Source organism: Camellia sinensis, chromosome 10 (assembly GCF_055761805.1).
Source record: "Camellia sinensis isolate YWXY chromosome 10, ASM5576180v1, whole genome shotgun sequence".
In the NCBI taxonomy this organism is placed as follows: Eukaryota; Viridiplantae; Streptophyta; class Magnoliopsida; order Ericales; family Theaceae; genus Camellia; species Camellia sinensis.
Genome location: NC_138970.1, coordinates 61,080,786 through 61,103,737, shown reverse-complemented (window position 1 = coordinate 61,103,737; position 22,952 = coordinate 61,080,786). Strand labels below are relative to the sequence as shown.

Sequence of the window (22,952 nt, the reverse complement as noted above, 5' to 3'; positions counted from 1 at the left end):
ATTTAATGCATGACAATCAGAGGATGTTATCCTTTCATCTGGCAATACTCTCTGATTCTACAGCTGTAGCGACATTTCCATATCCTTGAACTAGTGAATTTCAGAGCATGCCACGAGAGCACTGTCAGACTTCTCATTTATAATGCTGATGAAGAAACACAGATATTCAAGTCAGATGTCAACCCAGTAACCACAAATTGGAGATCTTACTAGTTGAGGGGATTAAAGAAAGATACATACTACATGGTAGCTTATAAGTAGTGCTCAACACTACAACACAAAAGCTCATTTTTCTTGGTTCTTCATGATATTTCCTGTAGCAATTCCTACAGTTTTGGAATTGACATCACATGATGACAGGACCTCTCTCTGCAACAGTCAACGAAAATAACTTAAATTAAGAAATACACGGTCACAGCAAGCTAGAACTTCTTAGAAGAGTGATAAGCAAAATATTAAACATTAACAGTTTGCAAGAGTTGTCACGTGAAGCGTTTCACCATATCATTGAAGCAGAAGAATACTTACAATTGGCTCAAAATCAGGGCTAGACAAGTTGATGGTGAGGTTCCTCATCAGCAACAAAGCCTCTACATAGACAGAACCCAAAAAGACAAAGATGTTCAGTTGCAAAGCAATATCCTTCCAATTGAATGACATTAATAAAATCCACATTGACCCAACTGACGTCAAAACACTTCATCATGTCACTAATAAATACAAGGAAAATCATCCATAGACAAGAAGCTTAAGGTTTCATGTTAGAGATCAAAGGGGCCACTGTGCAAGTGCGAGCAATAGAGAGTGCATGCGTACCTGCCATTGCTAAGAATCATTTGCCTGTTTGGTTTTTAAATTAAAAAAACTATTTTTTGAGTCTTTTGCTTTTTGTGTTTTTATCTTTTATAATTTTTAAAATATTTTCATCAATTTTTTAAACTTATTAGATACGCTTAATCTAGATGCACCTAAAAGTAAAATATTTTTAAAAAAAGTTAATTGAAGACAGAAAAACAAAAAAACTACCACATTTTTGCTTTTTTTTTTTTTTTCTTTCCTTTTTTAGGTTAATTAGATTTTACCTCCTTGTAGTTTATCCAAAAAACACATTAGCTCCTTGAAGTTTAAAAATATACACTTAACCTCCTTATGGTCTAAGGTAAAATGCAAAGCTAAACTCTGTTAAAGAAATTTTACAAAATGTCTATACTGCCCCTTTTTTTTCCTCCAATTTTCTTATAAATGCCAGCATCCCTACAAACTCTTTCTCTCTAAAAATTGTACGGCATCACAAACCCTTTCCAAAGCCAAATCCATTACCAATTGCACTTACCAAACCCACACCTATCTTGTTCTTTCCCTTATGAAATAATCCATATAGACGCTTGTGGCATTTCCGTAAACTTCTCCAAATGGTACAATTTTGGATTTGATGGTTTTGGGTTTCTATAGATGACTTAAAATAACAAACCAAGAAAAAATTTGAATATCTAACTTCACAAATAAACAACAGCTGCCAGACTGAAAGATGCTCCAGTGTGATTAGTTAACATTCTAAAAAAAATTATTAAAAAAAAAAAAGCTCTTAGCTTTTATCTGCATTGTCAAAGAGGAAGTTATCTTCACAAGTGTGTGAAGGTACATGTGCAATTGAAAAAGTATTGGCTCCTTTGGGTTACTTGATTGAGAAAGGTGGGAGTTGTGTGTAAGTGCCTCTGTACACGTGTGTGATGACAAGGAAAAATGGTGGTTTCAGCAATGGTGGGCTTGGGTTGTTGGAGGAAGTGAGGGAGACAAGGAGATGAAAGAGAGGGGATGGAGTGTGAACTGTGCAATGGTGAAGGGGAGGAGGTGGAATGAACAAGAAAATGAAGAAAAGAAGCGAAAATAAAAGGGCAAAAGACTCGTATATCACTCATGTCCTGTCACATGCACTTAATTTAGTGGATGTTACACAAACAGTTAAGTTTGACAGAATTCATTACTTTTGCATTTTACTCTGAACTGCAAGGAGGTTATATGTATATTTCAAAAACCATAGGGAGGTAATGTGTTTCCAAGCAACCACAAGGGAATACATATCACACCCTTATTCAACCTCTCCTTAATGAAATGTCTGTCTCTAATTACTCCAAATTTGATAATAAATCAAGTATTAAACACACATCCTATGAGTAAGAGGCATCATCTACTTGAAAAATAGACAATCGAGACTGGCAAAATTTGAATTTACTCACAGTTTCAAAGTTGATAGGATCCATCTCCTTGAGCTTCTGCACATGGCCTTGTGTGTCTGGATCAAAGACACTTCCCATGACTTCAGCAAAATCTGGTATACCTAAAAAAATTTAACTGAAAAGCGTAAATGTATGAGAGGAATGACAAATGATTTATTTTATTCATGAGTTTTACGTAGTTGAATAAATGAATACTACTTCAGCGAGACAAACAGTACTCATGTTAACATAAACCAACCGGGTATGGGCATCCTTGCTAATACTCCTAAATAATGGATATTTTCAAAAAGTGGATGCACCTACGCCCAAGTCCATGTAACATAGTAGGGTGAGGAAGAAGGAGAAATTCATAATTGATATATAAATGAGCAATATAATTGCTTCACAACTTTTATAGTTTCTACCAACCATCACTATTGAAAATTTGGTTAATATAATTAAGTGGACTCATACTGATAAAAACTCACAGATCAAACTAGCCCAATAACCCAAAGAGAAACAATCCAAAACCAGAATGTTATCACCATGGAAAATTCTTTCAGAGTAGCATTTTCCAGTATTGCCAAATCTTAGGAAAAGTTCCCTATGACACATGTTGCACTACAAGTACAACAATACAAATAGAGCAAGTAAGATAGGAGAGCACTAACATACAAATTAGATAACAAGTATCTAAAGCGCAAATATAAATAGAAAAACATTGTGAAGAGAGCAAGTTGTGCCGCTTTAGTATAGAGCTGCAAGTCTAAAACTTCACCATGATTGACTAATTTAAACCAATTATCAACACAGTTGAGAAGATTACCATGAAACAGTGAACCTGGTTTCCTTTGCTTCGATAATTCAGACCTTGATATTGTTCTACACAAGCTTCCGATGCCATGAATGCCACTGTTGATAATCCTTGCTACCCCCTTCGATCTAATATCAGTTGAAGCAGTAACATTTTATGCCATAATATGTATTAGAAAGTTCTCTCAAATAAAAAATATACATATATCTATGAACAAGGGAGAAATAACACAAATAAAAACACTTATGCATGCCTTCGACTCCATGAAGATTGTATTCATCCTGGGATAGCATGATTCCACTTGATGGAGAGTGTATGAGCATGGAAGTGTCATCCCATGGAGAATATCAAGGTGCAAGGGAATTAAACGAAGAAGGATAAGCCATGAAAGCTTGTAATGGTGCTAAAACTGCCAATTTTTAAAAGAAATGCATGTCAGAATGACAAAAATTCAAATAAAATCCTCTGCCATATGTACTTTCATCGTCATCATGGGACAAACCATTTTTTGGTGCCTTTTGCAGGTAAGGATGAGCAGCTTTGTGCTTAAGTCAAGGTGGTGGCACATGCGCTATAGTCCCATTTTTTTGGACCTTCAAAAGTATTTTTGGGTATGACTTCGGATCTGCAAATGGAATTATTTAGCCCAGATATATAAAGAGCCAGAACTGATAAATTGCATAAATGAACATTCTTCAAATGATTTAAATTCAAAACAAATAAAAAGTTTAAAATTTAAATTGACAAAATTAAAAATTTTATATTTTAATAAATTACAACTGACATTACTTTAAAATATAATCAAACACCATAACAAGTCCTAACCAATTTTATTTCAATAATTTGCTTGCTCCACCACCATAATACCCCATAACCTATCACTGCAATAGTTTAAAACCAATACCAAATTGATTATAATCTACATATGGTATGTATGACAAATATTTTAGCCTGACCTTTTCAAGTATTGTGTTTGGATCATAAATTTAAGTTAAGATTTGAAAAGGAGATGAGAAATGAAAGAAAATTTTAATTTATATTTCATCCACGATTTTCCAACCTCATATTCTCTTTTCTTTTCCAAATCATTGTTTAAATCTATTATCCAAACACAGTATAGGTAGGGCAGATAATTTGCTTCCATCAACCCCACAGAGGACATAAAAAGCTTCCATCACCAATTTATTATCAAACTGACAATAAATTCATAAAAGAAAATGCTTACATAATACTTAGTAACTCCTACTATTTGCTATGGCGATATACAAAGAGAAACATGTAATGCTATGCCAGTAAGCAGATTAGTTAAAAACTTCAGCTGTACAAAGACTTTGAAGAATACCAAGTACATCTTGTTTATGCTAAGGAAAATAGTAACATATAGAATCAAAGCAAATGCAAAAGGTCTGAGTTTGGTCTGGTTAGGAATTCAATTTCATGTTGAGTTTGTCGCCGAGTTTATTTCATAGACCCTCAAAAGCTCACTTCATATGATGTGTGATCAAAAGGATAGGATACCTCCATATACCCTCTACTTGATGGTCAATTAGTTTAGTATCCAATCTTTTTCTCCTATTTCTTTACAAGACAAAGTAGTTGAAGGATGTTGCCATAAAGCTGTTATCAACATCGGTTTATATATACTAGTTACGGGGAGTCATGCGTTGCATGATGACCCGTGCCCATGGTCCAAGTCAGTGCATAATCATCAAGTCGTAGATGAATTTCAACCAATTATTTGAGCTTGAAATTAGAATTAGCCATGGCAATTGTAAGTAGTTCATTATCATGATTTTTTTTTTTTTTTTTCCAGCAGTAAGGTAATAACATTTTACAAAACGAAGGTGAAAAGAACACTTCTATTAGTCATTAAATCCAAAAGGGGGAAAACACGATTGGCTCAGACCAACTGACAAACAACATCATAAGCATTACAAAAAAACAAAGTGAACCCCAGCCTAAAATTAAATCTCCATTTTAACATTCCTCAAATTCATAAATCCGAAAGCTGCAACATCATCTAGCAACATCATCTAGCAACAAACTCTTCAATCAATCGACCATCTACTCCTCTATGCATGAGAAAACCTTTCCTATCAGCAAGTCATCCCGCTTGAAGTGCGCACATAGCAACCAAAATATGTGGAGCACTAAAGTCCAACATCATAAAACAAAATAAATTAAATTAAATTATAAATAAAAAAAAAAACAACAACACAACTTCTCAACTACACCCCAAAACAGAGCAGCATCACAAAGCCAGTTGTTCATGATCTCCAAATTAACCTTAACCCAAAAGGCCACTCTTACCTTTGATCAAATCAAATGTACCTTGGCAAAATTGGTTATTCTATTATAGTTTACAACCAAAAGGTTTGTCACTTCACATTGAGATGCAAGTCATGAAGTATAGAAAACATGATTCACTATTAAGGAAAAAGGGAAAATTCAAAAAAAAATTATGAAAAAAGAAAAGAAAATAGTGCAAGGTGAGTAAATCCTAAGACCAAATGCTATCCCAAAAGATCAGGCATTTCCGTCTCTCTGTAAGCACACTGATCTGCGTGAGGTAGCTGCTAGATAAGTAGTTTTCTGCTCATCACCTCCATTGCTGTCATATTCATATCTATATCAAAAGTTTTAGATATTTAAATGTGAAACCTAACCTTGCATCTTTGATGCAAAAAGTAACACCTAGGGTCAAGAGTTTTAGAAACAAGTAATGTAATGTCAGTACGACAAGGACTAATATGTTACAAATTAAAGAGAGAATTATTAGTAGTGGATGAAGAAATATATTTTGGAGTTAGTTTTCCAAAAAATCTGAAATCCCCAAGCTTAGTATCCCACATAGTTTGTTCTAATTCCATTCTCATTTTGATACTGAGTATGCGCCCTTCATAACTACCTGTAGATGAGTACAACTATTGAGGATCAATAATTGAATTGGGAAAAGAATGTGAAATAATATTTTCTATGGCTGAAATATATATGTATTTTTTTTTTATTGCTTTTAACCTTTTGTTGTATAATTTGTGGTTGAGGTTTTCTGTTTGTTCATTCATGTATACTTTGAGTAAGCCCTAGTATTTTACTATCTGAAAATATTTCATCATGATACATCATGAAATTATCTTGGTTTTGTTTTTGAACACCAAAAGATTTCAAATAGTACATCAAAATTTATGCCTTGTCCTTCCAACTGTTGTACCAAATTTAAAACTTGTGTCATTCAATGATTTAGCCAATTGTGAAAACCAACTCTAAAATCTATGTGCACATCCGGTGTGAACACATCAACTTTAGTTGCTACTTATCTCATGCAAAAGAAATGACAAAATTGCAACATTATTGGCCTGCAAAAATGCATGGATAAACTGTTTAGAGGAAGGTGCATCTGATTGCAACAACATAGGTACAAATGTGTCAGATAGCATTGCCAGGAAAAAGAAATTTAAGGTTGCAAGAAATCTTCTGCATCTTTACTGATAGCAAGATCCAAGGTTTAAGCATTTTGAGAATGAATAAATGTGAAGAACAAAAATGTATATACACTCTGGTGAGACTGAATAAATAATATATTTTTTATTATTAACCAGCATGTGGACAGACAAATAAAAGGAGTATTTGAAATTGAAGAGTTAATAAGAAGACAAATTTTCAGAACATTTTTTTTTTTGAAAGTGTATAAAATAATATGTGTGAGAAACCCCTGTTGAAGCTATAAATCGAAATATGTCATATTTGAAAAGATTGGGCATGGCAAAGCCCTTATAAAAAGTACAATACAAATAAAAGGGAAATATATAAACTAGCAAAAAAAATCCATGGTGGCTCTGGACTACTCCATGCATGTATATAAATATTATGCTCAGTGGACGATTCCATCAACCCCAACACCCCCTCCAAAAAAGAAAACAGGGAGTGAAATGGAAACAAAAATTGTAAAATATTGATTGAGAAAAAGAATAGACACATGGATAAGAAAAAGAATAACCACATATCTATGCACTTTGAAAACACTTCTTCCTCACATAGCTAAATAAAATTTGTAGTTTGGGCCATAACTAAAACATGTAACTTTAAAGAAAATCAAGACTCATTTACAAAGCCGCATGGATAAAAAATTCATACCCAAAGACGCCAAAAGAGCACAATATCTGCACACAAAGAACATTTATCTATAAGTATTAGCAAAACCGAAAATCAAGTAAAAATAAGAAAAAGTCAGTGGGCAATAATTTTTTTTTTTTTTTTTTTTTTTTGGGGGGGGGGGGGGGGGGGGACCAATTTCTATCTGGAAGGTTTGAAAAGGAAACTGTGTTCCTTATCCCTACTGAAGAGAATCTCAGTTGGACTCTTAACTGCTTAAAAAACTAAAAGGAAATTGAAATAATTATGTTAAATTTAAACAAAATAGTGACCTGAACTATGAATTTAATCATCTGACCACCGTTTTACCAAAAAACAAAACGACCAACATTGATCCAATTCTAGAGAATCGTGCTAAAATAGAAAAGTAAAGCAAGTATCTAACCTTTTGACGAGAATGGTGAGTGTACTCCTTCATGAGTGATGTAAAACTTTAGGATATTTGGCAAAAGATTTTGGGGATAACCAAAGTCCATGATCTTTGCAATTTTTTATGAAAAAGTATATCAAATATTAATGTAGGTAGCTAGAAAAAAGAGCCCAATCTAGCACACATTAAGCATTTCAAAAGTACAAATATCATAAAGTCCGGCTCCGAAGATGAAGAGTGTGGACCAGAAAGATCATACAACAATAGTGCATAATTTGCAATAAACGCATGGACAAAAGCAATTTTGTCTATGCATTAGTATGTACACATGTGCATATGATTATATCAAATCAGGTGGCCATCAAATGTATCATATATGGTTGAAAATATGCAGCAAAGCCCGATGAAAAAGGGCAAGACACAAATAAGAATTACAAGATAGTTCACAAACAAAAAGATAGATGCTTGTTTTGAAGATTTCATCTCAAAGGCAGGGCCATGCTTATATTGAAATAACTAATTCACCACACAAAGATACTTGACTCAACAAACACATATGCTTGATTCACCAAAATTGGGAAGAATTTAGGTTAGTTTGGTCTCACATTAGTGGCTATAAGATATCAAAATTATCTAAGAAATTTTAAAGGATACATGCAGTCCATATCTTAGATCAAGTTTAATCATATGCTTAATCATGATATCAAGTAATAATAGTAAATTTACGCAAAACCGAGACTAATTTTCTACAAAATCTATGACCAAGACGATGTGAAAGTGGCAATTTTTAAAATTACAAAGCACCTTTCATTTATTTTTTAAGAAACATTTCAAAAATCCTAACTTTGTAAATAAGAATTGATGTCAAAACCACATTTTTTGAAGCACAAAATTCAAAATAATGCTTGGCATAAAAAGAATGAAAAAGGTAAATTTATTGTTTGCAAAACACAAAATACACAAGTGATGTTTCTGCATTTCCACATTTCCTTTTTTAAGTCATTTATACTTACCATGACTTTCTGCAAACTATTAATTTAGAGTGGTTAAAAAATGATAAAATGTCAGCTTATGTTGAACAAAATTGCCATCAGGTGTACTTAAAAATCTAAAAAATGTGATGACAATTATTGAATAGTTTACTACATAAGTAGATTCCATCAGCATCTTAAATGATCATAAAAATATTTTAGGTTATACTTCAAATTGTATAGCAATTACAATGATCAATTGAGATTCATTTCAGAATGGAGGTTTGTTACAATCAACTTCTAAATTTCTCAAGACATCAATGTAAAAAAATAGTTTAACACCCAAGGATCTACATGTCTTAGATTGGATAAGATGCAACGACTATGCATTTAGTAATGCACAAGTTTGCTTCAGAAGACTCCAGGCCAATTAAAATAAGGGTAAGAGGCCATTTCAGGAACAACTTATTAAAAAACAAAAGAAGCCAATAATCAAACATTATGGGTCCTTTTCCCTTTTTAGCAGCTTTCTGAGGGAGTTCAACACAAGGCAGAAAGCCCAAAGATATTACTGGAGGATTCTAAAGATACCATTTATCATAGGTTGAACACAGAAACTATGACTCAAAAAAAAAAAAACAGTTAATCATTACAAGTGAGTGAGTAATGAGGAATCGCATTATCCTTCTACTAAAGAGGGATATTTTTGCTTTTAGGTATCTATGTGCTGCAAACTAACATATGTTCTAACTATCAGAAAAACAACAATTAAATAAAGTTATCGAACTCCAAGAAGCTATGACAAAGCTATTTTGATACAAGGTGTTTGATGGCTTCATACTCTTCCATGATATAAGATGATCACCATAGAAAGTACAAAAACCAGAAGTAGAACGCCGATCAATTCTTGATCCTGCATAATTAGCATCAGTGAAACAAGAGAGCCTAGATTGAGGAGCGGCTGTCAAGAATAATCCTAAGCCAGGAGAGGTCTTCAAATATCTCAAAATGTGATGAACCGCATCAAGATGTTCTGTATGAGGTGCATGCATGAATTGACTAACAACACTGACTGCAAATGTCAAGTCAGGTCTAGTGTTGGGCAAATAAATTAGACGTCCAACAAGACGCTGATACATGCCTGGGTCCTCTAACAACTCGCCAGACTCTAATGTGAGCTAGACATTGGGATCCATAGAAGTAGAAGCACGTTTACACCCTAACGTACCAGTATCCTGAAGTAAGTCAAGAGTGTACTTTCTTTGAGATAAGAAAATTTCCTACCGTGAGCGAGCCACCTCAATCCCAAGAAAATACTTGAGACTACCCAAATCCTTAATATCAAAGGTGTGTCCCAAATCCTTTTTTGCTTGATCAATGCCTACAAAATCATCACCTGTGAGAATAATATCCACATAAATCAACAAGACTATACACTGACCGGTTGAATTACGATGGATGAAGCAAGTATGGTCGGAGTGGCACTGAACAAACCCCATGGAGATGATAATAGAACTGAAACGACCAAACAAAACTCGTGGAGACTATTTCAAGTCATACAAAGACTTGCGCAATTGACACACTTTTTTTGAATACTCCCTCTCAGCCAAAAAATCAGGAGGAGGTGCCATATAAATCGTCTCAAGAAGATCTCCATGAAGAAAGGCATTCTTGAGATCAAGCTGATGAAGAGGTTAAGAATGGGATGCTTCAAGAGAGATGAGAAGACGAACCGAGGTAAGCTTGGCAACAGGTGCAAAAGTGGCTCCAAAATCTTTGCCAGGAACCTGGGTGAAGCCCTTGGCCACCAAGCGGGCTTTGTAATTGTCAACGGAGCCATCAGCTAGATACTTAATAGTGAATACCCATTTGCAACCCACAATACTCTCACCAAAAGGTAAAAGAACCAGATCCCAAGTATGATTCTGTTCTAAAGCTATCATCTCAACCTGCATAGCCTCTACGCATTTTGGATTTTGAAGGGCCTCTGACATAAAACGAGGAATGGCCTCGGATTCAAGCTTGCCAAGAAAAAAGCGATAGGTACGGGAGACTCTGTCTTATGAAAGATACTGGGAAATGAGATGATTAGTACTACTCAAATAACTCCAACGGTTTGGAGGATGTCGATCCCGAGGGGGATTACGATGAAGAGGTGGAGGGGATGTATGTAAAGCAGAAGAAGTACTTGACCCAAAGACCAGAGAAGCGGCAAGCGGGAGCTGAGAGCGAGGGCGACGAAAGTATACCTGCAATAGGGGAGTAAAGGAGGCAACGGTGGAGAATGAGGGAAGAGGACAACCTCATCCGTAACCTCGTCCAAAATAGGAGTAGGGCGAACACTAGAAGGAACGGGAGTGGAAGCCTGCAAAGGAGGGGTACTACCAAAAAAAAAGAGATCCTCACAAAAAGTAACATCCAAAGTGTGGTCAAAGTGACGAGACATAGGATCAAAACACCTATACCCTTTTGACATGGAAGAATACCCCAAAAAAACACAACGAATAGACCTGCCATCTAACTTGGTACGAGCGGGACTTCGATCCTGAATAAAACAAGTACACCCTAAGACACGGGGTAGGAGAGGAAATAGAGTAGTGTGGGGCATAAGAACATGAAATGGAGTAAGACCCTGCAACACACGACTACGGGTCCTATTAATAAAATAGACAGCAGTGAGGATAGCCATATGGTTATAGGACTTAGGGACACTCATAACATGAAGGAGACACTACACAACAGATATAATATGACGATCGTGGACACGTAAATTGTTGAAGAATACCAATCTGATTAAGATAAGAGCGAAAAGCATTGGAAATACATTCCACACCATTATCAGAATGGATATTTCTAACAACTGTACAAAACTGAGTCTTAACCATTTGCAAAAACTGAACAAAAATGGGAAACACGTTAGACTCACGATGGAGTAAATATACCCAAGTACATCCAATGTGGTCATTAATAAAGGTGACAAAATACCGATGGCCAGAAAAAGCAAGAACAAGAGACGGACCCTAAACATCGGAATGCATAAGGTCAGAAGCACTAGGGGCACGAGTCATATGAGGTATGTAACTGGTACAAGTATGTTTAGATAATCCGCAAACCACACAATGAAACTTAGAATCTTTGCAAGCTTTATTTAATAAAGAAAAAAGTTGACATAAGTATTGAAAATTGACATGACCCATACGTGCATGCCGCAATTCTAAAGTTTGAACATTAAAAACACAAGATATAGAAGCAGGCAAAACAAATGCCTGGAAACTAGCTAAAGTAGAAAGAGGTTGGTCTAGTGGATCCCCAAAGTAGTAGAGTCCATCGCGCTCATATCTCTTGCAAAAAATCCTCTTTGAACTCAGGTCTTGTAATAGACACGAAGAAGATAAAAAAAATAACAGCACAATTGAAGGACTTGGCAAGCCGACTAACAAATAGTAGATTATATGCAAAATTAGGAATATGCAAACAGATGATAGAGTAATATCAGGAGATAAAGACACTTGACCCTTATGACGAACTGAGGAGAAAGACCCATCAGCAAGACAAATAGATTAGTTTATAGTAGCAGGAACTAGAGATGAAAGAAGGGAAAACTTACCCGTCATATGATCATTAGCCCTAGAATCTAAAACCCATGAGGGACCAGCAGACTGAACATGAAAAGCAGTACAAGTACCTATAACGAGAGTAGCAGTAGTAGAGGAGGATGGGCTAGAAGAGCTAGTAGTCAAAGTCCCAAATTGAGTCTGAAGCTGGCCAATCTAAGTCTATAACTGCTGTAAAATAGGAATACTCGAAGACCCAAAAGCATGAGAGACCTCCACAAAAGCAGCAGTGCGAAGTGTGCCAGAACCACGAGGGCAAGAAGATCGTTGCCTTAACTCAAGATGAAGTTTGAAGCAGCGAGCCTTGACATGACCAGGAGCCCCACAATGATGACAGGTAACTGAACCAGTAGAACCCCGGGAACTAGAGTTTGTGGCAATGGCCATTTGGTCAGATAAAACAATAGTCACTAGAGTAGTGGTGTGCAGAACCAGACGCCGACGACGCTCATCACTATCAATGGTGGCAAAGGCCTCATAGAGGGATGGCATGGGCGATGTGTTTAAAATTTGAGTTCGAAGAGATTCAATTTCAGAGTTTAAGCCCATCAGAAACTGGTAAGTGTGCTGGTTGGCAAGGCGGCTGGACACAATAGCAACGACATCTACTGGTAACTCAATCAAGGGTTCATATTGAGCCAATTCCTCCCAACGAGCTTGAAGGTATCCAAAGAACTCTGACACAGAGAAACCCAAAGCAGACTAGGAGGCACGGACAATGTCTTGATAGAGCTCAAAGATGCGAGCATCATTATGAGCATGGGCATACATCAGAGACAAGGCACACCAAAGACTCGAAACAGTGTCACAATAAAGAAACATGTGGTAAATATGGTCATCCATAAAGTTAAACATCCATCATAGAATAGTGCAATTATCTATATCCCACAGGGCACGTGTAGGATCAGCAAAATTTTTCCCATTTAACACCACGCTCGTAATACAATGAACAAGAGTGTGATGAGAAAGAGAGAAATCAGAAGTCACTGGTACAAGTTTGGTGGGCATATTGGAATCAACATGAGATGGGTCAGTCATGGTGGATTAATAATGGCTAGAAAACACAAAATCACAACAACGCAGTCTAGAAAAATACAAGAAGCCGGAAAAAACTTAACTGCTAGTCCAAATAAATGTTGCCGAACAAATATGGTAGTCCACTAAATAAAATAGGTCAAAAAGTGCTTAAACATCAACACCACACCCTAGAAAGGGAAAAAGCAGGGACTGAACTGCCCTAGAAGAGTTGTCGAAGCATCTATGGCCAGGAAACACCCTGGTCGGCAGCCAACAAGACCCTCGGCAGCGCTAGGGCAGCTTGTTGAGGGGTGTAGAGGGTTGGGTAGGTGGTTTTGGGGGGTCTAGGCTGGCTAGGTGGGGCTGTCGGGTGAAATGAAGGGCAGAAAGGGGACTGTCGACACTCAAGGAGGAAGAAAGAAGATGAGACAGTGGCTGGGTAGAGAACTAGGGTTTCTGTGCTCTGACTCTGATACCAAAAAGGATGAAAAGAATGATTTGGCTTACCTACGAATGAGGTAGAGGCCATGTATATATAATAGATTCATGATACAATTTAGGAAATGATTGATATAAATAAGGAAACAATACTAAATTAGTGATTGACACAATCACAAATTATATACATAATATTAAAAATAAAAAAGATTTTATGTACTTTAATTTCTATATTCAACAAACAACACCTCCTAACAGATTTATTGGGGGAAAGAAAAAAAAACCACCACCACCAAGAATCTATTGAACCTAGATTTAAATGTAATATCAAAAGGAATCAAGCTATTGCTTAAAAGTAGCCCTTTTGACCATAACAATGAGAGAAAGTGAGTACCTCAATCACTACCCAAAAAAGCCAAAAAATCCCATAATGATGAAATTATTAATTATCCATATGAAATTACAAACTCAAAAACTTTGTAAATCTATCATTCAAAAGCCAACAAAAAGTTAGCCCACAAATATAACAAATTCAACCACCAAACTAATGCAATCCTAAACATTTAAAAATAAAAAAGATTAGAAAGCATCCATCAATACTTGCACACAAAAATAAAACATATATTTAAAAAATACACAAAGAAAGAAATTACAATAATAAGAAATAAAGGGTTACCCATGAAAGAAGAGAAACTATTTTTATTTATTTATTTTGGGAAAAAGATATTCAATAAAATAATATTAAAAAAAAAAAAACCCATACAAACAGTGAAGAGGTGGTCACAACCGAGATTGCAAAAAAGATCTAACTATCACATTAGCATTAAAAAGGCTGTATGTTTAGAAACTACTTGAATTGTGTGGTTGGCTTCATAAATACCTAATTTGCAAAGTTCACTGAAAAGATTAAAGCGGCCTTCCCTTGGTTCTAATTACTTGATAAAAAGTAACCAAGAGTGAAACTTCTGAACGTTCATAAGTTCTATCTATATCCATTGTATAACATTGAAGCTAAAAAAACATGAAACCAAAATATATAAATATATATATATATGGAAAACAAATTTGTGGGCAAAAGAAAGCAAAATCCGGGACTTCGGTTTACTTCCCTTGAAAAAAAATAAATAAATAAAATAGAGCAAGGAATAACAAACCAAAGAAATAAAAGTAGAGAAAAAAGATAACAGAAGTAAGAACAAGAAAGAAAACTCCACAAAGAAAGAAGAATCAATGATAATATTTATTTAGCTCTTAAAAAATAAGATTGTTAGTTATTCTAGTTGTGTTTCAACTTCGAAGATTGACCCTTGGAAATCAGAAGGAAAAAAGAAACATTAAGTTACAACAAATTAAAACAGAAAAGGAAACCCACAAAAAAAAAAAAAAAGAAATACCCAAACAAGAGCTTTGGTTGAAGATGATGACCTTCAATGTGGGAACAATGGCTCGAAAACAAAGGCCTTGTTTGGTTTGTGTTTCTCAAAAAATTTTGAGAAAAATTCTCTACAAATAAGTTTTCAAAAGTAATCAAACCAAACAAATTTTTCCAAAATTTTTTTCCAAAACTTGTTTGGTTTACAAATTTTCCAAACAAATCTCTCTCTCATACATATCAAATCAATCATTTTTTCCAAAACTCACCCTCAAAATAATTTTTCAAAACATCTTTTGAAAAAAAGCCAAACCAAACAAATTTTCGTACTTTTTATCTCAAAACATGTTTCTCAAATACAAACCAAACAAGGCCAAAGGCTCTTTGATACCTCATTTGACATTGGTTGAACGCATAGTTAAACCCATAGATCTGGTCCAACACAGCTTCGAGATTGTCGTACAAATCACAAACCCATCGTCATCCAAATCGCCTACATTTAACCCATCTCTAGTACAATTTTCAGATCATCATCGTGAGCCATTGACCGTCGTCCATAATGTGATCTCACTGTCATTGTCGAGAGATAGAAAGAGAGATGTAAGGACTGAGAGAAAGAGAAATGCAGGGAGTGAGAGAAAGAGAGTGAGACGACATAATGAGAGAGAAGAGGCAGACGGTAGACGTGGTTAGCAAGAGGGAGATGTGCTGGTTCTCCTACACACACAGTGAGTAATCTGTGCATTTACCAATTAATCTAAAACTCTTCAATAAAACAAAAGCTGAACAGAATAAAGGAGGACAAAAATGGAAAGCAAAAAGAGAGCCATGTTTATTGGAGCAACTACTAACTCCCTCTTATGTATAAGTGCACAGATATATATATATATATATACCAATCTCCTAGAAAAGAATGAAGAAGACTGATATTTGCAATCATAAATAAATATACAAGAGCCTAGTGCTAAGTCAAAGCTAATAAAGATCACACTTCATTTCATGTTTTTAATGAAATTTTTACTTTACTGATAAAAAAACTAGGTGAAAAATGAAAGGGTGACAATATTTTTTTTGGAAATGTGACTATAAAATAAACAGCCAAGATTTATTTTAACTTTTTTTCCATTGACAGGTAGTTTTGTGCATTGTTTAAGCTAAAACAAATTAAAGCTGGTTTCTGGAGTCCACACATGGTTGCAGAGATGGCTTAACATGCCAAGATCGCACTTCAACAACAAATTCATCACGAATGAGCATATGTTATATCATAGAGTAGAACTTGATTTCAAAACAAATGATTTTATTATTAGATATGCCTCTAGTGTAGCTAGAATCAATATGTCATTACTATATTTTTTTTCCTTATTCTGTTCTTGCAGAAGTAGCCAATATCATTTACCATAGCTACAGGACCAAGGAAAGAAAACAAATACCTAAACCCACCCTCTCTCTTGAATGCCACATACATTGTAGGATGTTCTTACCAACATTACAATTATCTTTTGAAGAATCAAGTGGAAGAAGTGATTTTTAGAGCTGGCTATCGGTTGATCAACAAGGTGAGCCTGTACTTCTTCCCATTTTCCCTTTTTGGTGGTGATTGTCTCCACACACAGGTGAAGGTAATGTTAAGGGGTTGGGGCGGGGGTGTTTCAGGTCAAATATATTCGCAAGAATTATCCAAAAACAACTATAAAATGGGCATACTAAGGCACAACCCCAACACATAAATCCAGTGTAGAGCTCTTTAATTGCTACCTCGATCTTTGCAACGACTGAGCTTCGTCTGCATTGGACTTCAGTTCTTGTACAACTTTGTTCCTGAAAAATGCTTCTAGCTTTATTGGTAGCTATGCCTCAGTAATTAGCTTCTCACCGCGTGCATTAGAGGTCAAACGGCTAACCATGAAACTGTATTTACAATCTCATATAGAAAACAGTGGTTTGTTTAGATGGAAAAATCCTTAATACTAATTTGTCAACCACTATCAAGTAAGCAGCCAGCCATTGCTTTTCGAGAAGTCGTTTCTCTGTTCTTACCAGCAAGAGAGAGAGAGAGAGAGAGAGAGAGAGAGAGATTTCCTAGATACATGGACTTTATTCTTATACCACACAAAATTGAAAGGTTGACAAGTAGAATTATTCTCAAATACTACAGGTAAATTGCTGGGTGTTGGCTCAACTCAACATCCATCAAGAAAAGAGCACCATTTAGGCCACTTCAACCTAAAAAATATCCATCGGGCTGCATTTGGTGATGTGAACAAAAGATATAGAAATCAGCAGCATAGATCACTTTTGCCTCATTTTAACAAATTTAGCCCATAGACAAAATTGTATAGTTTAGCTCCTTTACCTTGTTCATCAAAAACAACAGGTAAATATATTCAAACATTGATAATAAGTACTCAATTAGTGAGCAACATCATAAGAGAATCTATAAGTTATTAGCAGTATCTAACTATTAATAAAACTCAAAAATTCTCGAAAACATAAATGATGCTTACCTTGCTGAAAAGGCTGCTACGACACTATAGTAGTGAACATTCAGCAACATCTAGTTATTACGCAACATGTTGTTAATAAAACTTTTAATTTTATTATTGTTATTATTATTATTATTTTATGTAAACGCAGTGATCATTCCCTAAGCATTTAATTTTTACCATTTTTTTTCAAATGACAATTCAATAAGTTCATCCTAGTGTAAGAGAAGAGGTATAATAAAACCCAACCAATTTTGTTAATATCATACCACTTCGTGTACCATTTTTGTAATAAGTTTGGTACATATCGGTACGAGAAAGAATATCATAATGCAACATCTATAAATGAGTTTCACCTAATAACACACTTTTTGTGAGCATAGGCCTATACGAGGACGTGCTAGTATAAATATATTTATTTGGGATAAAATACACGTTTTAGTATAATGTAGAATTACCTTCACAGCTTAAAAAATTTACTCAATATCATGCATTCCATGATTATCTTTTGGCATGAACTTCTTTATCACTTCTCGAAGAGCGGGATCTTGTCCTTTAGTTGAGAGTATATCCACAATCAAGGGAAAAGTGGATGCATCTGCTGAGAAACCCCTTTGAACCATTTCCTCAACAAGTATTAATGCCTCATAGCACTTGTGTTGCCCAATAAATCCTCGGATAATAGTGTTGTAAGTGACATCATCTGCCAAGCAACCATTCTGTTCCATTTTAACAAACAACTCTTTAGCTTCATGTAGTAGGCCTTCTTCACAAAGACCTTGTATCATGATAGTGTATGTCTTAACATCAGGTTGTAATCCCTTGGAAGAAAGGTAACTGAAAATGGCCCTTGCAGTGTCAAACTTTTTATCCTTGCAGAATGCATCAATGAGGATATTATACTTAACAATATCAAGAAGTAAACCGTTGCTTTCCATCATGTGGAATAATGACAATGCTTCAGAAATATGCCCATTTTTGCACAACCCGTCCAATAAGATACCATAAGTTCGAGAATCTGGATTTATGCCTGCAGCTTGCATATCGTCAAAAAGTTTTTGAGCAGCTCCACATCTACCTGTTTGAAACAAACCCCATAAAATAGCGTTGAAAGTTCCACTGTCGGGTTTCAGCCCCCTTCGAGGCAATTCTCGAAAGAGAAGCATGGCTTCATCTATTTTCATTTTCTTGCAATATCCATTGATTAGAATGTTATAGCTAAACACATTAGGTTGAAGGCCCCTCTCCACCATGGCATTGAACACTCTAATTGCTTCATCCATGTGGCCTTGCAGACAATATCCATCCATTAGAGTACTGTATGTGACTACATTAGGATCCACACCTCTTTGTATCATGACTTCAAGTACCCCCTCTGCCTCTTTCATCTTCCCTTCCTTGGTACATGCATCTAGCAACACACTATACGTATGAACATTCGGAGCAATATCACTATCCAACATTTCTCTAAACATTCCGGTAGCCTCCTTCCACCAACCAAAATTACATAGACCATGAATCAAGGAGGTATAAGTGACAACATCTCGATGAATGCCTTGTTGATTCATCTTAGAAAAGAGTTTCATAGCATCATCCACCATTCTATCCTTGCAAAGACTGTCAATGATTGTGTTATACACTATGGTGTCAGGTTTACAGCTTCCCTCTTCCATTATCCTAAGCAAACTAACAGCCCTGATAGTGTTCCCCGTTCTGCAGAGCCCATTAACAATGGTTCCATACATAACCACATCGGGTTCAATTTCTCTCATTCTCATTAATTTCTTAAATAACTCTACAGCTTCAGGGGTTTTCTCATCCAAAATAAGTCCATTTAACAGAGTGTTGAAGGTAGTTACATCAGGTGTATAACCGCGTTTGAAGAGGGTACCCAAAAGAGAGAACCCAAAATGGACTTGATTCAGGCGGCAATAACAGTTAATAGCAATGTTGAAGGTGCAGATATCGACCTGAATGCCTAGAAAATGCAATTTCCCAATAAGAGGAAGTGCAAGGTCGTAATGACCCATTTTCAAAAGAGGACCTACAGCTTTGTTGAATTGAGAAATGGAGGGGAAAGGTCGCATTTGGATCATGCGATTGAACGAATTTACAGCGTCTTGGAGATCATTGCATCGCAGTGTTGGTAAAGTTTTAGGGTTTCGGGTAGTAGTAGAGAGAGAACAACGAAACAGAACAAATAAGAAAGAAGAGGGATGATTAATTAGAGAGGGAAATATTGTACCTTTTTGACAATTATGATCGGCAATTCTTCTTCTTCTTCGTCCAATAATCGAAGAAACAGAAACTCTTCTTCTTAACATCTTCTTCAAACTCTGTCACTGTGTGTCTGAGAGGAGAGATCGAGAGAGATAGAGAGTGAGTGAGTGAGAGGAAGAGAGGAGTACAGACTGTAGTAGTACACAATTATTTTTGAAAACATACACTCATTTGTAATTTTTCCAAACAGAATTGAGAAAATTAATGAAAATAATAATAAATTTAACTTTTATAAATCTTTAATTTTAGTTCTAGGAAAATTGATCAAACATCTTTCTCCAACTTTTACTAATGGGAAAGATTTATAATTTTTTTCGCCTAAGATCTCTCACTCACACCCGTCTATCACACCTACTTTCTCTTTTCACTCTCTCCTCTCTCTTCTCTTTTCTCTCTCTCCTCTCTTCCGTCATAGCCTTTCTCGCCGCGGTGACTCTCTCTCTAAATTGAGAACAATAACAAAATTAAAGCAAATAATAATGGCTTCTTCAATCTTAGGATTCTCTTCTTTGAATTTGATTTGATTTTCGCTAATTAGTTTCTTTCATGTGATGAATTTTCTCTAGAATTTGAATTTTTTCTAACCACAATTATAATCACATTACCTTATGTACCTTGATTGATTTTCTCTAGCATCTAAATTTTTCCTGACCCATCCAATTATGTTTCTTGTTTGATTTTCACTGGTTAATTGTCTCATTGTGTATATTTTTCCTATTGAAATGAATTTTCTCTGGCATCACAATTTTCTCTAAACACATTAGATTCACTTTACTCTATGTGCTTGCTTGATCTTATTGAAGCTAGTAGTTTGGTTGAGATTGATTTTCTCTGCAACTTCTTTTTTTCTTTGAGCTTGAGACTTTTAGAGTTGGTGTCTTCTTGATGCTAGTTGCCTGTTGAGTTTGGCCTTTCTATTTTTGTTTATGGTGTTTTGCTGATGCTTTTAGGTCTCAGCTCATTACTAGTAGTGACAGAGACTTTTTGTTTTGTTTGCGGTGTTTCTGGTGTTTTGCTATTGTTACATTTTGATCTTAGCCCATAACTAGAAGACTCAACAACTTTCTGTTTCTTTTGTGGTGCTTCAGGTGTTTTGCTACTACTGCGTTTTGCTATTTTTAGACAATGAAAACATAAAGATGTCAATAGGAAATTCAGCACAATGATAAAAAATTCATCATTAAAGATGTCAAATCCTTGATATTTTTTCAAACAGAGAAAATTACATACCTAAGCACACAACTAGACAGAGAAAATCAAGAAGCCACAAAAAAAATTGGACTTCATTGTAGTCAGAGAAAATACAGATGCTAGAGAAAATTCAGCATAAGGAGGCAAAAAACTAATGAAAATCAAAAAAGCAGCATAAATTAGTGGGAGTTTAATGTGGGCAAAGAAAATTCTAATACTAGAGAAAATTTGAGAGAAAATCAAGCAAGGCACAGAGAAAAAAGGAAGACCAGTGTTTTCAGAGAAAATTAATCTAAAAGGGATATATTAGTACTAGAGAAAATTCATCTCAAAGAAAAATTATACACAAGGAGACAACAAATCAGTGAAAATCAAACAAGTAACCTAAATTAGTAACCTAATTGTGAGCAAACTAGAGAAATTTCAAACCAGAGAAAATTTGAAAATATAGAGAAATTGAGCAAACTAGAAAAATTTCAAATTAGAGAAATTTAAAACTGACAAATTTCAGACAAATTTCTGTGTGTTGAAATTTCTTTGGATCGAAATTTCTCTTTAAAAATTGAGGGACCCTAATTACTATGAAAATATTTTATATCCTTTATGCTATAAAATCTTAATATGAGGGACCTTAAAAAAAATTCCTTTTTAGTTTTATCAATTAAATTCTTAATCTTTTAATTTATTTTTACTATAAATGATTTGTACATTTTGATAAAGTAAAATCTGAAGAAAAATAATATTTTAATATATATAAAATGTCTAAAGTCCAAGCCCAATAACTACTAATCACCTACAACCCCATAATAATGGGGAACAAATAAATATCACCACAAAAGATATAAAATTCTTTTCCACTATACAACCATTAGGCTAAATGCCTGATTCTTTTCATTCAGTTTAATGATTAAATACTTTTTTGTTTCATGAAAATAAGCAAATGATTTAAATTCAAAACAAATCAAAATTTAGAATTTAAATTGATGAAATTAAAAAAAAAAAGTTTTATTTTGGTACAAAAGTCAAACCTTAATTTTATTTTATTTTATACTAACAAAATTTTAGATAAGAAAAGCGAAATTTTTGTAAAAATATAATATTAAGTAATTAACTCATTGTTAAATTAAATTTGTTATGTCTTGTTAGAATGTTGGACTATGTTCTAATGTTGGATTATGTTCTAAAATAATTCTGGTTACATCCAATTGTAGTGAGAGGCATGTTATGGTTTAAATTAATATTTAGTATAATGGTGTTTGGTTACATTTTATTATAGTGATTGAAATAATAAATTATCAAATCAATGATTATTATGTCTCATTTCTTATTATGTTGTGTGATCATAGATACTCTTATATAAATCATAATTAGTATTACTTTTACGACGTAACATGTAAATAAGAAATATTTTTATTGTAACTAAAGGTATTGTAATGAGTTATAACAAACATCATTTTAAAATATAACCAAACACATAATAAGTTCTAATCACTTTTATCTTAATAGCTTGCTTGCTCCACCACCATAATCCCTCGTAATCACTTTAAAATATAATCAAACAACATAATAAGTATTAAATCCTAACCAATTTTATTTAATAATTTACTTGCTCCACCACCATAATACCCTGTAACCTAGCACTGTAATAGTTTGAAACGAATACCAATTTTGATTATAATCTACATATGGTACTTATGACAAGTATTGTAGCCTAACCTTTTCAAGTATTGTATTTGCATCATAAATTTCTGTAGAGATTTGAAAAGGAAATGAGAAATGAATAAAAAGTAAATTTATATTTCATTCACAATTTATTTTTTTTTATATTTATTTTCCTCCACCAGAGGACATAAAAGCTTCCATTGCCAGTTTAATTATCAAAATGACAATAAATTCATAAAATAAAAAATAAATTCATAAAATAAAAAAAAATTCTTATATAATATTCAATGACTCCAACAATCATCACTCATAAAAATATAAGAGAGAGAATGTCTATCAAGTATTTGAGATCATAATTTGTAACAGTGA

At 34.5% G+C, this 22,952-nt stretch overlaps 1 protein-coding gene across 3 annotated transcripts; it reads right to left on the bottom strand.

Annotated features, from left to right (window-relative positions):
• Positions 1-288: 288 nt before the first annotated feature.
• Positions 289-20,129, bottom strand: LOC114286516 (uncharacterized). 3 transcript variants are annotated; one of them, XM_028229704.2, is made up of 7 exons: positions 19,696-20,129; positions 17,909-19,428; positions 3,533-3,655; positions 3,043-3,439; positions 2,238-2,338; positions 529-590; positions 289-369 (listed from the first exon to the last, which is right to left on the bottom strand). In XM_028229704.2, the coding sequence occupies exons 1-2, from the start codon at positions 19,772-19,774 to the stop codon at positions 17,927-17,929; spliced, it is 1,581 nt and encodes a 526-aa protein (XP_028085505.2). In that variant the 5' UTR covers positions 19,775-20,129; the 3' UTR covers positions 289-369; positions 529-590; positions 2,238-2,338; positions 3,043-3,439; positions 3,533-3,655; positions 17,909-17,926. The 3 variants fall into 3 exon arrangements, with proteins under 3 accessions (XP_028085505.2, XP_082747623.1, XP_028085504.2); XM_082891497.1 differs by having other exon boundaries at positions 3,043-3,158; positions 3,291-3,439; positions 17,909-20,127; XM_028229703.2 differs by having other exon boundaries at positions 17,909-20,127.
• Positions 20,130-22,952: the final 2,823 nt, after the last annotated feature.